The 14,762-nt window shown below is 61.6% G+C and overlaps 4 protein-coding genes across 4 annotated transcripts; 2 read left to right on the top strand and 2 right to left on the bottom strand.

The window, feature by feature from the left end:
- Window positions 1–968: 968 nt before the first annotated feature.
- Window positions 969–2,659, top strand: JDV02_007728 (uncharacterized protein; the record flags this gene model as incomplete). The annotated part of the gene is made up of 2 exons (XM_047989253.1): window positions 969–1,415; window positions 1,466–2,659. 2 exons carry the CDS (start codon window positions 969–971, stop codon window positions 2,657–2,659), a joined length of 1,641 nt encoding a protein of 546 aa, XP_047845252.1.
- Window positions 2,660–4,003: 1,344 nt separating this feature from the next.
- Window positions 4,004–6,065, top strand: JDV02_007727 (uncharacterized protein; the record flags this gene model as incomplete). The annotated part of the gene is made up of 3 exons (XM_047989252.1): window positions 4,004–5,527; window positions 5,591–5,919; window positions 5,978–6,065. The coding sequence occupies 3 exons, from the start codon at window positions 4,004–4,006 to the stop codon at window positions 6,063–6,065; spliced, it is 1,941 nt and encodes a 646-aa protein (XP_047845251.1).
- Window positions 6,066–6,568: 503 nt separating this feature from the next.
- Window positions 6,569–10,087, bottom strand: ARP9 (Feruloyl esterase). The gene is made up of 3 exons (XM_047989251.1): window positions 9,441–10,087; window positions 7,315–9,364; window positions 6,569–7,175 (listed from the first exon to the last, which is right to left on the bottom strand). Exons 1-3 carry the CDS (start codon window positions 9,694–9,696, stop codon window positions 7,130–7,132), a joined length of 2,352 nt encoding a protein of 783 aa, XP_047845250.1. The 5' UTR covers window positions 9,697–10,087; the 3' UTR covers window positions 6,569–7,129.
- Window positions 10,088–10,569: 482 nt separating this feature from the next.
- Window positions 10,570–14,253, bottom strand: JDV02_007725 (uncharacterized protein). Its single transcript, XM_047989250.1, has 2 exons — window positions 13,498–14,253; window positions 10,570–13,381 (listed from the first exon to the last, which is right to left on the bottom strand). Exons 1-2 carry the CDS (start codon window positions 13,727–13,729, stop codon window positions 11,172–11,174), a joined length of 2,442 nt encoding a protein of 813 aa, XP_047845249.1. The 5' UTR covers window positions 13,730–14,253; the 3' UTR covers window positions 10,570–11,171.
- Between the last annotated feature and the right edge of the window lie 509 nt (window positions 14,254–14,762).

Raw genomic sequence — 14,762 nt, 5'->3', positions numbered from 1 at the left:
GCTTGCCCGTCCCGCTGGCGGGCAACCTCCAGCTGAAGCCGTATCGACAAGCAGGCCGAAATCCGTTGCATAAGCCGGCGGACGAGCGCGCGCGCACATCATCACGGTGTTTCATGCAAACGCCCCATGTAATGCCGCGTCAGATCGACGGCCGCCCAGGGCCGTTGGTGGCCCCAATGCCGCCTGAGCGCCAAGGGAGGGACGGCATCAAGAGCATGAAAAGCATCGATGAAGGGCATGTGAGCGGCCTCATCACAAGAGTTTTGCTAAATTGCTGCACCCTTGCTGCTGCATATTGAATGCAAGGGCCAACTTGGTCGCGTATTTCGTACGTATACTGTACGTACGTGAAGCATTTGGCACAAAGTACGAAGTACGCGACTCGCAGGCTTGCATGCCCCATGAAAGAGCTGGCCATGAGGGAGTTTGCGGCCTTGTGACTGCGTCGCGGTGCGTGGTTCCCCTACGCCGGGGGGCCCGGGTTTCGGTTCCAGGTTGCTGGCGGATGCTCCCGGCGCCCTAAAATCGCCTGTAGAAATGACCCATTCGCCGTACCTAGTGCGGGTTCCGTTTAGTAACTACGTATAGAGTGTGAAAGGCAGCCGGCTGGCCTTGTGGGCATCTGCACAAGGTAAACAGTGCCGAGATGGGGGATGGGCCTCGCCAGCCTCCACTGGCCTTCCAATTGCAAGCCATTTTACAATGCGCTGGCCTGGGCAGCTGCGACAGAGCTGGCAGCTGCCGTGCTAGTTCTACTTCATACCTACCAAAGGTAATCGCCCCAACTCACCAAGCCCGGCAAACTCGTCCTCACCAAGCTCACAACGTGCGCAACATGCCACGCCACGGGTCCTAGCCTTACACGTCTCTCGCTGCATTGACCTCATCATCCGTGGACCTATATCCAGCCCACCCGCCTTGGGCCAGGTGCACCGTTGAATAGATCGGCAGACCCTCCTGGTCCCTGGATGTTCCAGATGGTAACGTCCTTCCGCCTGATCCCGACCCTGTCCCACCTCGGTCTCCCCCTCGAGATCCGAACCCTTGATCAAGGGACCATGGAGCGCCCTTCTAAACGACAGCGAGTCGACGAGCCCGATGAACGCATCACGCCACGGTCCCTGTCGCGACCCATCACACCCCCACGAGCGCCTCAAGGTCGCGCACGGCGAGTGCTCCCCTCGCCATGGCAGTTGACATGGATCCGCGACCTCCCCGAAGAGCTCAACGGTGACGCCGTGTCCCTCAAGGACCTCTTGGGCGATCCGCTCATCGGGGAATGCTGGGAGTTCAACTTTCTTCATGACCTGGACTTTCTCATGAGCGCCTTCGACCTGGACACCAAGCACCTCGTCAAGGTCCACGTGGTGCATGGATTCTGGAAACGCGAGGACACAAACAGACTCATCCTTGCTGTAAGTGCCCGTCTGTGACTCGCAAGGCATCTCCTCACTGATGGCCGCAGCAAGAGGCGTCCAAGTTCGACAACCTCCAGCTTCACGTCGCACCCATGCCCGAGATGTTTGGGACCCATCACTCCAAGATGATGATTCTGTTTCGCCACGACGACACGGCGCAGGTCATCATTCACACTGCAAACATGATCGCCAAGGACTGGACCAACATGACGAATGGAGTTTGGAGCTCCCCACCGCTCCCGAAACTGGCAGGGGCAGGCAACAGCTCACGCGGTTCGCATTCAGCACCATGGGGGACGAGTGAGAGATTTAAATTTGACTTGCTCAGCTATCTAAGCTCCTACGACCGCCGCATACCAACTTGCAAACCCCTCGTGGACGCGCTCGCCGAGTATGATTTCTCCCAAATCAAAGCCGCCCTGGTTGCAAGCGTCCCTGGCACACACAACGTGCATGACGAGTCGGAAACCGCCTGGGGGTGGGCGGCCCTTAAGAAGTGTTTACGAACGATACCGTGCGCCGAGGGCGACGCGAACATTGTGGTGCAAGTGTCATCTATTGCGACCCTCGGCAGCAAGGACGACTGGCTCCAGAAGACGTTGTTCGACCCTCTTTCCAGCACCAAATCCCAGCAGCTCTCCAAGAGACCAAAGTTCAGCGTCGTTTTCCCGACTGCGGATGAGATCAGGCGGTCTCTGGACGGATACGCCTCAGGGGCCTCCATACACACCAAGATCCAATCACCGCAGCAGGTCAAGCAGTTGCAGTATCTAAGGCCCATGTTGTATCACTGGGCGAATGACAGCGAAGGGGGAAGGAGCTTGCCCCAGGAGCACAAGCTGTGGGATGGCGGTCGAAACCGGGCAGCGCCGCACATCAAGACGTACATTCGGTACAACAGCCGCGGGTCGCTGGATTGGGCGATTCTCACGTCTGCAAACCTCTCTAAGCAGGCCTGGGGTGATGCTGCCAGGTCGAACGGGGAGATGCGGATCGCCTCGTGGGAGATTGGCGTGGTGACCTGGCCGGCGTTGTACGGTGAGAGCAGCGTCATGGCGAGCACATTCAAGACGGACACACCAGCTGTTGGCGGCAACAAGAATCTCGAAAAGGGTCCCGTCATCGGTCTTCGAGTGCCGTACAGCTTGCCCCTGCAGCGTTATGGGCCCGACGAGGAGCCTTGGGTTCCTACCGTGGCTCACACGACACCCGACCACTTTGGGCGGACTTGGGACGGCTAGAGGCCGCGAGATTAACAAGGGTCTGGCGGGTCGGGTGTCAGAGACGCAGAACTGCAACGTCGTACGAGGTACGGAGTACAGCGGAGGGATGAAGCACAGCATGTCGTGGGATGGACTGCATGGCGGGGGAATATGAGCTGGGCTCCCAGGACCTGTCAATGGCGGCTGGTTGCATCCAATCGACGGCATGCGCTCGTGCCCAGCGCTGTACCCGCGAAACGTATACCTTGACGTCGCATGACGACCTGCTAACATCGCATGGGGTTGCTTTGGGAGTCCGGAGAAGGCACCGCGACACGGTCAGGTTGGTCGCCTCACACGAGGCAAGGCGAAATGAGGCACGGGGAAACACGTGTCCTGGAGAGCGAGTTCGGCAAAAGCCTCGATTGGCGACCTGCATCGACGGTGACAGGGCTACGGCTTTGCTCGTGAAGGGCGCGCGCAGAGAGGCAGGGCGGCGTCGTCAGCGTCGTCGTCGCAGGCTGGCCGGCAGCAGCGGTGAGCCGGATAGCTGGGACGGGTCTGACTCGGGTCAAGGGCGTGTTTGGGACACGAGGCGATCAGCATTGGCGTCGAAGGGAGGCGTTGGGAAATGATGATGGTGACGATGATGTTCGTCGTCAGGCAACATTGACGAGCCGCTGCTGCATGTCTGGCTCCCTGGTGATACACATTATTCACGACGGGGGGCGCGGGACGCCGAGAAGACGAAACGGATGCTGCACGCCACTGCGGGTGCCCACTGTGGGTGGCCGGACGGATGCCTTTATAGGCCTAATCAAGTTTGGAGGTTTAGGTTGGCGCCGCCACCCCAGCATTTTGGTTCACGGCAGGCAGATCTCTCTGCAACTTCCACTTTCAAGGTCCCACCGTATGACTCTTTTTTTTTCTCCAAGTCATGTCCCTCCATCCATCCACTCACGATTTCTGTCTGTGTCGCTGGCCGGCGCCCTCTCCTCACTCCTCCCACGAAATTCATCTTCTTGAACCCGGGTCACTCAATTGACAGGCCCAGCGACTACCGCTGTGAGCCGCGACATTGGATACACTTTGGCCATGTTGGACGCAGTGCAGTCGCCACTTGAATTGGAAACATCTTGAATATCCTTTGGCGGATGTTTTTTTTCATTGGACTTGGTTACTCACGGGGCGACAGTTTCTTGCTTGTACTTTGGACTTTGCCGATCGCCGTGTCGCCACTCATCGGCCCGTACAACCTCCTCATCTCGCTTGAACCGTCTCTTCACTGCAACAAGAGCCTCGAACAGCTCGGCCATAAGGCCATCCCAACCTCGCTCACACACAGACACGGCCTGACCTCCCGCCTCGCCACCGTCCACCATCATGGATCGCGGCCGGACCATTGCTTCGCCCAAGGGTCGCGGCAACAGGCGGTCCACCTCTCGACCGCACCAGATGCTCTCGAGCTCGCCCTTGGCCGAGCAGGCCCTGGCCGATGACATCGCCGCATGCTCCGAGGACGACGCCAACCACCCCGAGGACGACGACTTCTGCGATCCCGGCTTCCCCACTCACGGCCACGGCATGTATCGACGTCCAAGCGGCGTGGCATACGGCGGCGCCCGGCCCGTCTTCAACCAGCCCATCGACGAGCCCATCCTGACCCCTCTGGAGCGGAAGCAGTCACGCAACGCCGAGAGGAGCCTGCTGAGGGACAACCACGTCCTGCCGCCGAAGCATGCCGCCGATCCCAAGAAGAGGCCTGGTCTCGGGGCACGCATCTACCGTCGCTTTTTCAGCACCAAGCTGCCGCCTACCGACGAAGAGGACGCCGAAGCTGCTGCTCGACGACCGACAGAGACGTCGCCACTCCTGCATGGCGCTCACGTTCGTGAGTATGCCCCCGACGGCGACTCTGGATCCGCGGACGAGCGGCTCGAGGAGCAGTGGGAGGGTGCCGTTGCGTCTGGCCGGCTCCGTACCACCTGGCAGCGTGAGGCCAAGACCATCGTGTCGTACTCGGCGCCATTGATCGCCACCTTCTTCCTCCAGTACTCCATCAACGTGGCCAGCATCTTCGCCGTCGGCCGGATCGGCACCGTGGAGCTGGGAGCCGTGTCGCTCGCCAACATGTCCGCCGCCGTCTCGTGTCTGGCGCCCTTCCAAGGTCTGGCCACGAGCCTGGATACTCTCTGCGCTCAAGCCTACGGGTCTGGACACAAGCACCTCGTCGGCCTGCAATGCCAGCGCATGGCAACCTTCCTCCTGTGCCTCTCGGGTCCTGTGGCCGTGCTTTGGCTGTTTTCCGAGAGCATCCTCGTCCACATTGTGCCCGACCCCGAGTCGGCCCGGCTCGCCAGCCTCTACCTCAAGGTCATGATCTTCGGCATCCCCGGCATCATCCTCTTCGAGACCGGTAAGCGGTTTCTGCAGGCTCAGGGCCTCTTCAGGGCCACGACGTACATTCTGCTCGTCGCCGCGCCCATCAACATCTTCATCAACTGGCTTCTGGTCTGGAGGCTAGGCCTTGGCTTCGTCGGCGCCCCCACCGCCGTAGCCATTACCGAGAATCTCCTGCCAGTTCTTCTGTTCCTGTACGTCAGGTTCGTGGACGGCCAGCAGTGCTGGGGAGGCTTCAGCAAGCGGGCTTTCACCAACTGGTGGGTCATGATTCGCCTGGCACTGCCTGGCATGGTCATGGTCGAGGCCGAGTGGCTGGCCTTTGAGATTGTGACGCTCCTCTCCAGCCGCCTGGGCACCCAGTATCTGGCGGCCCAGAGTGTGCTCGCGACCCTCACCACCATCTCTTTTCAGATCCCATTCCCAATGTCGATTGCTGCGTCTACGCGAGTCGCCAACCTCATTGGAGCGGGTCTGGTCGACGCGGCCAAGATAACGGCTAGAGTGGTACGTGCATGCCGCACCTTACAAGTAGATGTGTTCCTTGCGCGCTTGCTGACCCTGCTACAGACCTTTGTCGCCGCGTGCCTCCTTGGCGTCTTCAACCTCGTTCTTTATAGCACGCTTCGATATCACCTACCGATTCTCTTCACCAACGACGACGAGGTCATTGCCCTGGTTGCTCAAGTCCTGCCCCTTGTTGCCGTGATGCAAGTATTCGATGGCCTCAGCGCCGGAGCACACGGCCTGCTGCGCGGCATAGGCAAGCAGTCGATTGGCGGACCCGCTAACCTCATCGCCTACTACGTCATCTCTCTCCCAATTTCGCTCGGCTTGACCTTTGGCCTCGACTGGCAGCTAGAAGGCCTCTGGAGCGGTGTCACGGTTGGACTCATCGTGTAAGTGAAGATGGTTATTTTCTCACGTCAAGGGAAGAGGCTAACTCTCTGGCTATAGAGTATCTCTGATCGAGTACACGTACCTCCTCAGGACGGACTGGCACAAGGCCGCCGCCGAGGCCGAGGCCCGCAACCAGGCCGGCTGAACGTGGGGGTCGACACACCGTGCGCTGCTTTGGGATTTCCGCGTTATTGATGAAGCATTTGTGCGGCGTTATCCCTTGGGGCATTCTGCAGGAGCGTTCAAGATGGGTTTCTTGCGTGGAGACAGAGGCTGGCACGAGGAGACGCTCACTAACTGGTTGGAGTCTGTTGTTGGCTCTACACTTAGCAGCCTCTCAAGGCTGACGATGTGGACATGTATGCATGTATGTGTGTCGCGGGTTGGACGTGCTTTGGATGGAGTACGGCTGCACAAACGCAAGGTATGCTTTTTGCAGAGGTTTGGGAGGCGGGCCCCCGGATGACGGAGATGGATCGTTGCGAGATATACCCGAGCGATGATGTGTGCACGATTCAACTACTTTGCTGTTTCTACGTGCCAAGTACGTCCTACAAGGTAGTTACATACGGTAGTAAGTAGGCCAGAACACGGCGCGATGAGTGGCGCTCCCAGCCATTCAGGGAGCGGACGGCTAACAAAAAATCGATCTTTTTCGCCTTGACCTTGGAACTGCCTATGATGTACATGACACGAAATCCACGCGCCCCACGGGGAAGATAGGCGTGGTGAGCCGAAACATGGATACCTAGAGGGAGGATAATCAATCAATCAATCGCTCCTCTCCTCCAGCCAGCCATCCAGCCAAATCAGCCCGCCAGCCCGCCCGTCCGTCTTTCCGTCCGTCCGTCCGTCCATCGCGGAGCCCTCTCTCTCTTTAACAACTGTATCTGTTCCAACAACGCAACAGCAGCAACAACAACAACAACAACAACAACAACAACAACAATAGCGCAACAAACAACATCTTTTTCTTTTAAGCGTCCCGTTCCCACCTGGTCCTCCTCCCTTCCCTTTCCTTGAAGTTGCGGGAGCAGCCAGCCATCTTAAGCCCTAAGAATCTGCCCCTCTGCCTGCAACGAAAAAAAAAAGAGGGAAAAAGTGCCCCAACACCTTTTCTTTTGCGGTGGTTCATCACCCACTCCCCCTTGTAAGTAGGTGTGTGCATGTGTGCGTGCGTGTAGCAGTTGTAGCATTTGTGGTAGAGTTCTAGCTGAGCATGGAGTGCGTGCGGATAGCCTTGGGGCCGAGTTCACTGAAAAAGAGAAGAGAGTCAGCATCGAAGCTTAAAAGCGTATACTATAAAATGGGCGAGGGGGAGAAAAGGCAAGTGCAAGAGGAGTGTATGTGCGTCTGTCTGTAAAGTAGGGAGGGGGGGGGGGGGCTCCGCTTACTTGTAGTCGACCCTGCTCAGGCTCATGAGACGCTGCGCCTCGATGCTCTGCGCGTCCATGTTAGAGTGCAGGCAAAAGGCGATACGGGCCGCGACCTGCGCGCCGAGGAACATGGCCTCCTCGAAGCCGTTCTTGGTCCACTCGCTGAGGTACGTCGGCAGGGCGGCCGTCTTGATGCTCGTGGGCGTCTGGCTGTGGAAGTGGTAGTGCGTGCCGCCGCCCGCCGCCGCCGACGGACCCGCCGCGTCGGAGCCCGCGGCAGGGGTGGCGGCCGAGGTGCCGCCTCCGGTAGCAGCAGCAGCACCGCCCGCGGCCGAGGTGTTGTTGTTGTTGGCGGCAGCGGCAGCGGCGGCGGCGCCGAGGCTGCTCGCCGTGGTGGCCGCCTGCAGCAGCGGGTTGACGCCGCTCGACGGCAGCTGGTGCGGCACGCCGGTGAAGGAGCCCGTGGGCGTCTGGCTGCCGGTGCCCGTGGGCGTGGCCACGTTGGACGGCAGCTCCGACGTGAACATGGTGGCCGTCGAGGGGGACACGAGGTGCCGCGCCGTGAGCGTCTGGAGGATGTTGTCGCGTAGCCCGCGCAGCCGCGCCCCGTTGCCTACGAAGACGAGGTTGTCCCAGCACGCCGGGCGCATGTACATGTCGTCGATGCCCTGGATCGTGCGGTAGATGGTCGACACGATGCGGTCGATCTCGGCCCGCTCCGCAAACGTGAAGCGCTCCAGCCCGATTTCCACGTCGCGGCGGATGCGCTTCGGCCGGAACTCGGGCGTGTCCTTGGACGTGTCGGGCGCAGGGGCCGCAACCGCCGCGGGCTCCGGCTCCGTCGGCTCGGGCTTCGGCTGTCCCTCTTGCTGCTGCGGCTCCGAGGGAGGTACGGCCGTCGCGCTGGCGCCGTTCGTTTCGGCCGGCTTGTCCTCCTGGCCTTCGGGCTTCGGGACCGCTGAGTCGTCTCCGTTGGCCATGGTCGTGTCTTCCGTCTGTGGCGCGGCGACGGCGCCGCTCCCGTCCGGCGCAGTGGTGGTCGGCGCGGAAGCCGTGGCTTGTTGCTCTCCTGCCGGCTTCTCTGCCGAACCCTCAGCAGGCGCCTCGGCCGTCGGCGGGACTTCTGCTGCTGCCGCCGCTGCTGCCGCGGTCGTCGCGCCGTTTCCGTTCGTCTCTTGCGGCGCGGCCGGCTTCGGCTGCTCCTTGGGAATCTCTTCTTGCACAACCTCTTCGTAGAAAAAGGTGTTGTGCGTCCGCTTCGCGTTGGGCAGCCGCGTGGGCTTGGCAGGCGCGGCGTCGCCCTCGGCACCCTTGGGTTTCCTGCCAGGCTTGCCCTTTTCCTTTTCCTTCTTGGCGAGAAACTCCTTGGTCTGACCGCTCGTAACAATGGCCGCGACGTCGAGCACGCCGTCTTCGTCACCGTTCTTATCCGTGCCCTCGTCCTCGTCGCCGCCATAGTCGGCTGCCGGCTTGGGCGCCTCGCTTGGCGCGGCCGCAGGTGCGGTGCTGGAGATGGCGGCGGCGGCGGCGGCGGCGGCGGCGGCGGGCGCAGAGCTGCTGGGCGGCGCACCCGCGGTGACCTCCCGGGGAAGCTCAACCAAAGCGTCCTCGCCGGGCGCGTAGGGGAGCACCTCGCATATCGTGCTCTTCTTGAGCTGCTCCGCCATGTCCCTGCTGAAGCCCTTGCCCTGCAGCATCTTCAGCAGGCGCTGGGTAAAGACCTCGCCGCCGCTGATGAGGCGGTCCCCGTTGGGCGAGCCGAGGTCCATGTGGTTGACGACGCGGCCGTCGTGGATGGCGGTGACGTCGACCTTTTCGTAGCCAATGTCGATGACGGTCATGTTGGGCCACTTGAGGCCGTACTGGGTGGCGAGGCCGCTGTGGATCATGCAGAGCGCTGGCGTGCGCGTCTTCTCGAAGATGTACTGGGCAATGGCCTCGCAGTCGGGACGCGTCCACTGCGGCGAGGCCATGAGCATGATTGGGGTGTTGTGGTAGGTGGTGGTGAGCATGCCGTGGACGTGGTCGAGGAAGGCGAGGAAGGCGTCCATGTTGACGATGCGGCCGCCTAGATAGATGTGTGCCCATTGTCAGTCGAATCGCGTTCGTAACATCACGGTGAGCAAAGGAGAACATAAGCATACCCTCAATGGGAAAGACGGCGCCCTCGTCCGAGTCGACGTCCTCCACCCAGTCCTCCGTCTCGACGCCGCCCGTGACCCTCGTGCGCTTGTACGTGTGGTACGGCCGCCACTCGTCGCCGTCGGGGAACATGCGCGTCGGGAAGCGATGGGTCGGCGGCGTCAGCTCGCTGCAGCCCAGCTGCGCCATGGTGGTGCGGCTGCCGGGGCACACGACGAGGATCTGCTCCTCGCGCCATTTGGCCGCCGAGGTCGCCATGGTTGTGCCGGGCAGCGAACCGCTGCTGCGCGTCGCCCTTGCCGGTGATGGTTGCGCCTGCGCGGGTCCTCCTTGTCGAGGTCCTCCTGCCGCTGCCGCTTCTGCTGTTACTTCTGCTGCTGCTGCTGCTGCTGCTACTGCTGGCGGTCGTCGCCGATTGTCGACGTCGCCCTGGAGCTGGAGGAGCCGCTGCAGGAGCAGAGTCGGCGGGACCCCGTGGTTGTTGGGGCTTGGAGCGTGGCCGCTGTGCGCGAGGGGCGGTTTTCGTGCGCGGCGGGGCGTCGACCGACGAGGCGCCTCGAGGCTTCGCGGGGAGTTCCTAGTCGCGGGGCCGCGGGAGCTGGCGGTGCGTCGCGATGGCGTGGTCGGCAGTGGTGGTGGTAGTGCTTGGTGTGGTGCTGGTGCGGTCGGCGAGGCTCGAGATGCTTTGCGCGACCGCAGGCGGTGCCCGTGCCCTTGTGGCGTCGAGCGCGTGTCCGCCGTGGCTGGTGCGGCAAGTGTGGCTGGGGCCTGTCGCAGGGCATTGGCCGTGCTGGGGAACGACCACTGCCAGTCTCGCACGTGATCCGCCCTTGAGGCTCGCGGCTGGCGATGATGCCACTCGAGAGGTGGCTTTTCAGACGCCATGGCGACGGACGCTCTGCTCAATGCCAATGGAGACAACCAGCACTGGGATCGAGTGGCGCGCCGAGGAGAGTCGGCGTGGAAGCAAGGGCGAGACTCTCAAGAGCTGTGCCAGAGGTGGGCAAAGATTCAAAGAGCGAACGCGCCAGGCTGGACTGCAACGCGTTTCTCGGCAACGACTGAACAGGCCTGCGGCCCGTTGAGCCGGCTCCCAGCATACATACATACATTCACTAGGGACGGAACGTGCATCCATTGTATTCAACAGTGGATAGATGCATCGATAAGTATATGCAACTTGGAAACTCCGGTGCGGCCGTCTAATATGGTCCTAAACCCACGACCTGCCATCATCCGTCCCTTCTCCGCCCCGACAGCGGCAGTCCCAAATGCTCCATGCGTGCCCGTCGATCCGGCCTGTGAATCGCCTTTCCTCTTCGTAATAGTGTCTGTCCGCTGAAATCGCAAAAATAACATCCGAGGCCTGCTTGACGCCGCCGCCGCCGCCACCGCCTCTCAGAGGCACCCAGTACCGCCGACTCCATTAACGCAGCTCGCAGGCCACCAACGCAAAACGGTCAAAAGCGGGAAAGCTCCCGGGGTTTCCAAACGCCTAATGCCCTTGCCGAGGCGTTCCACAATACTCAAGTGGAGGAGGCCGCCCCTCCTCCCGTAATGTACAGCGCCAAACCTACATATGTCAACATGAATGTAACCATTTCCCCGAGATCCGCAACCCAATTAGGAACTGATATCGTCACGTAGAAAATGAAAAAGTCATACGCCGGCTAAGCAAGCCTGCCTGGCCGTGCGGTAGCTAATGTATCGTCGTCAATGTCGTGGCCGCGCCTTCACGCGGCTGTCGCGCTCTTTGCGACTGGCACCTCGCGCTCGGTATCATGCCCATGTTTCTCGTTGGGCAGGTCTGTGTCCGTCTCTAGGCCCGATTTCTTTGGCGTCTTTTCTTCGAGCGCCTCATCCTCCACCAGCGAGCGCGGCCGCTCTGACGTCGGTGTTGTCAGCGACGACCCATCGTTGCTCCAGCGGTCTTCTGTCACGCCTGTGTAGACCGAGGACGTGTGCTTCTTGTGTGTAGTCGAATCCGAATTGTCAACCTGATCGATTTGGCCTTCGGCTTCATCGATTCCGTTTGTCGCCTCAATCGCATCGGTAAATTCTGCATCGCTGCTCTCGTGAGTCGTAGATTCGGCTTCTGCCGACACCTTCATCTGGGGCGACGTCTTCTCCGAACCCAAGGTTCTAGGCGCTGATTCCAGAGTCGGGGTTTTCTGCGTCTGAGTGTCCTCCGTCACGGTGTCATCCCCGGTGGGCAATGAGGACGCCGACGTTTCGGTCTGAACCTCGATAACGGGTAGGGACTGTGTGCCCTTGAGCGTTGTCTCGCCATGCCCGTCTTCGCTCATCGTCTTGCCGATGCTCGCCACTTCGGGCGCGCCTTGCTCCGCGTCCTCCTCAGCATGCAAATCCGTCTCGCTAAAAGCCTGCCGCAGAGGGCTCTTGACGCTGGAAACGTCGCCACCCATGTCGCTCTTGCTCGATCGAGAGCTCCGGAGGGCGCTGCGCATGGGCAATGGCGGGGGCACGCGCTTCGGGATGGTCACCACGTTGCCCTTGGCGTGGATGACCCGCGAAGCGATGGCTTGGGTCCGCGTGGGCTGTACCGCCGCCACCTCAAACACGACCGGCTCCTCATCTTCGTCCAGGTCGTCTTCATCGTCTGCGTCGTTCATCTCCTCCTCGGGCTTTTGCTCGTCTTCATTGAAAGTGGATGGCTTGGCCGCCTTCTCCTCCGAGGGCTCGGCGGCGGGCGGAGACGGGGCGACGCTAGTGCTGTCCCGCGACTTTGTGGCAGCCGTGCCGGCCGCCAGAACGGCGCCAATGGAGTGTTCCTGACTGAGATGGCGCAGGGGCGCGAGATCGACTCTGGTATAATCGACCTCCTCGTGCTCCTTGACTGCTGGGATGCGATCAATCGAAGCCCGCACGTTACCGTCGTCGCTCTGGCCGGGGCTCGGCGTCGTGTCGGGGGTGTTTGCGACATCGGTCTGCGTGTGGGCGTCCGTGACTTGACTTTTGACAGTCCGGGAGGACATTCCGCTGGCCCGATTGCTTCGGGTGGTGAAGGTTTCAACGCTTTGCCGACTAAATTTGGACATTGAGGGGCTCAGTGGCGTCGGGCTGTACTCAAACTGACTGCTAGAGGGCCGTAAGCGACTTCCGGCCTCTCGAATCTCCAGGCCGGCCATCTCGAGGGCGAGCACGCCAAACGGGTCAGGGTCGTCAGCCCTAGGCACGCCAAACGCTCCGCGCGGCGATGCCGGGGTGGAACCGGGGGTGGCGATGACGGCGTCGCCGGGCGCAGGCTGGACGGCCATCTTTTCTATGACAGCCGCCTCAAAGTCTGTCCTGCCCTCGGCCATCTTGATGACCTCGGAGAGAGGCTTCGTCTCGTCCACGTGACGAGAGACGTTGCCCGCGAGAACGTCCATCTGCGTGACGGTGCTGCCGTAGAAGCGCTCGTTTTCATTGGTGCGCTCTGTAAGAATACAGCCGTTAAGGTTGACGGCCTGGTGCTTGCCGCGCGCCTTCATGTAGGCCAGGACGGTGTTTCCGAGTTCCTTCCATTTGATATGGGCCTCGTCAGAGTCGAGGGTGACCGAGGGACCGTTGGTGAGCCCGACATCCTCGCCGAGGGTGACGCGTGGGCGGGTGATGGACTCGAGAGCGGCGAGATTGTTGATGACAAGAACGCAATCGTAGATGTCGACGCCAATGATGAAGCTGAGAGTGGGCGTATGAAGCAGGATACCCGAGGGAGGCGACCAGGTGCCGTCCGACTTTCTGGCAATGAGGATGCCGGAGCCGCCGGAGCCCGTCATCCACAAGCCGCTGCGCATGCAGGTGAAGACGGCAATTCCGGCGGCGTTTTGTATTATTCGCTTGGGAATCTTTTTGGTAATAAACTCGGGCGCCGCGGTCGCGTCGGCGGATGACGTCGGGGGTTCCGCTTCTCCGTCTGCAGGCGCCGAGTATCCATCGGCTGCAGGTACGTGCGTTAGCATTCGAGGGACGAGGAGCACAATTGGCGGCGACGCAAGGGGCAGCGGGGAGCAGAAGCAGAATCAGAATCAGAATCCAGGGGCGCGAGGGACGCACTGCAAAACGACTTGAGGATACGGGCAGCCTTGTCGCATTCGAGGTCGAGGGTGGCAGGCCAGAAGGCCTCGCGCTGGACGCGGCCGTCGCCATTGGCGACGGCGACGTTGATGCTCGGGGGCTTGGAGGGCCCCGAGGCGCTGTGTCGATTGCCCCAGGCGAAGAGGCTGCCCGGCTTCGCGCCCGAGTTCCTCTTGTCCCAGGACGGGAGGAAAGCAGAGACGCGCTGCATGGTGGCGACGAAGCGCCTCTCTGCCGCCGCCCGTCGTCACCAGTCGAGGAAGCAGCGTCGGGCGAATTCTGGGAGCGCGGGCTGCTGGGGGACGGGCGAGGGAGGGGGGAGAGAGGGGAGGTTCGCCGGCCGCCCCGTCGTGCGATCGATTCGTCCTCGGAAGGGGGGCGATGACGACGGCGACGACGATGTTGACGATGCTGGCGTCGGTCGGGGAGTCGACTGTAGGGGCGGGTGCCGGGAGTTGGGGGTGGTTGAAGTACGAAGCCAGGCGACGGGGGAATGAAAGAGCAAGAGGAGACGACCGAGACACCTTTGGTTTGGTTTGGTTTGGTTTGGTTTGGGGTACGAAAGTACGTGCAGGGCACCGCTACCTTGGCTTAGGTACGGGATACGCAGCCCAGCGCACAGCGCAGCACAGACAGCGCTGTGCGAACTACCTTGGCTACGCTAGGGTGTCGACTACTGAGGTAAGGTTGGTAAGGTACCAATGGTGCAGCAGGGACAGGGCAGTGGCGTCTTGGGCCATCGGTTCGGATGACCACCCTCTAGAGGTCGAGGAAAAGGAACCGGACTGGCAGATGCAGGCACTTCTCTCCGCAGAGTGAAGCGCGCCTCGTGTGAACTTGGATTTGCTTGGGGGGGCGAACATGGGGTCCATCAAATCGCCCAGCCGGACAGCCCTGCTGGAGCCCACCTCACCTGGGCATCTCCTCCGTGCATGCAGGCCATGCCCGAAACCAGGCCTTGCCCTCCACCATGTTCTACCTAGATAACTTTCCGCACAACCTGCTAGCCTGTGGGGATGCACACTTGCGGCGGCGCAGTGGGTGGGGTGGCCATCGGTGGGTGCGGCACCTCAGTGTGTAGGTCGAGTGTGGGTGGGTGAGTTGAGTGGGTGTCCGGGACTGGAGGGCCAGACGCCGGGGTCGGGACGGGTCCCTGTGCCGCTGCCGCCGAGGCCCGGGCGGGGGGGGGAGGCGCTGGAGGATTACAGGGCGCGCTGGCCCGCGAACGAACGAGCACGGTGAGG

Source organism: Purpureocillium takamizusanense, chromosome 7 (genome assembly GCF_022605165.1).
Source record: "Purpureocillium takamizusanense chromosome 7, complete sequence".
NCBI lineage: Eukaryota > Fungi > Ascomycota > Sordariomycetes > Hypocreales > Ophiocordycipitaceae > Purpureocillium > Purpureocillium takamizusanense.
This window is presented reverse-complemented; position numbering and strand designations above follow the sequence as displayed.

What these genes read in the sequence shown, in the direction of transcription:
- ARP9 (XM_047989251.1), bottom strand. Translation starts at nt 9,696, where the DNA reads ATGGCGACCTCGGCGGCCAAATGGCGCGAGGAGCAGATCCTCGTCGTG. An exon ending in CGCCGTCTTTCCCATTGAGG is followed by an intron (nt 9,365 to 9,440) that starts GTATGCTTATGT and finishes ACATCTATCTAG; the next exon opens with GCGGCCGCATCGTCAACATG. An exon ending in CTGAGCAGGGTCGACTACAA is followed by an intron (nt 7,176 to 7,314) that starts GTAAGCGGAGCC and finishes TCTCTTTTTCAG; the next exon opens with TGAACTCGGCCCCAAGGCTA.
- JDV02_007725 (XM_047989250.1), bottom strand. Translation starts at nt 13,729, where the DNA reads ATGCAGCGCGTCTCTGCTTTCCTCCCGTCCTGGGACAAGAGGAACTCG. An exon ending in TATCCTCAAGTCGTTTTGCA is followed by an intron (nt 13,382 to 13,497) that starts GTGCGTCCCTCG and finishes ACGTACCTGCAG; the next exon opens with CCGATGGATACTCGGCGCCT.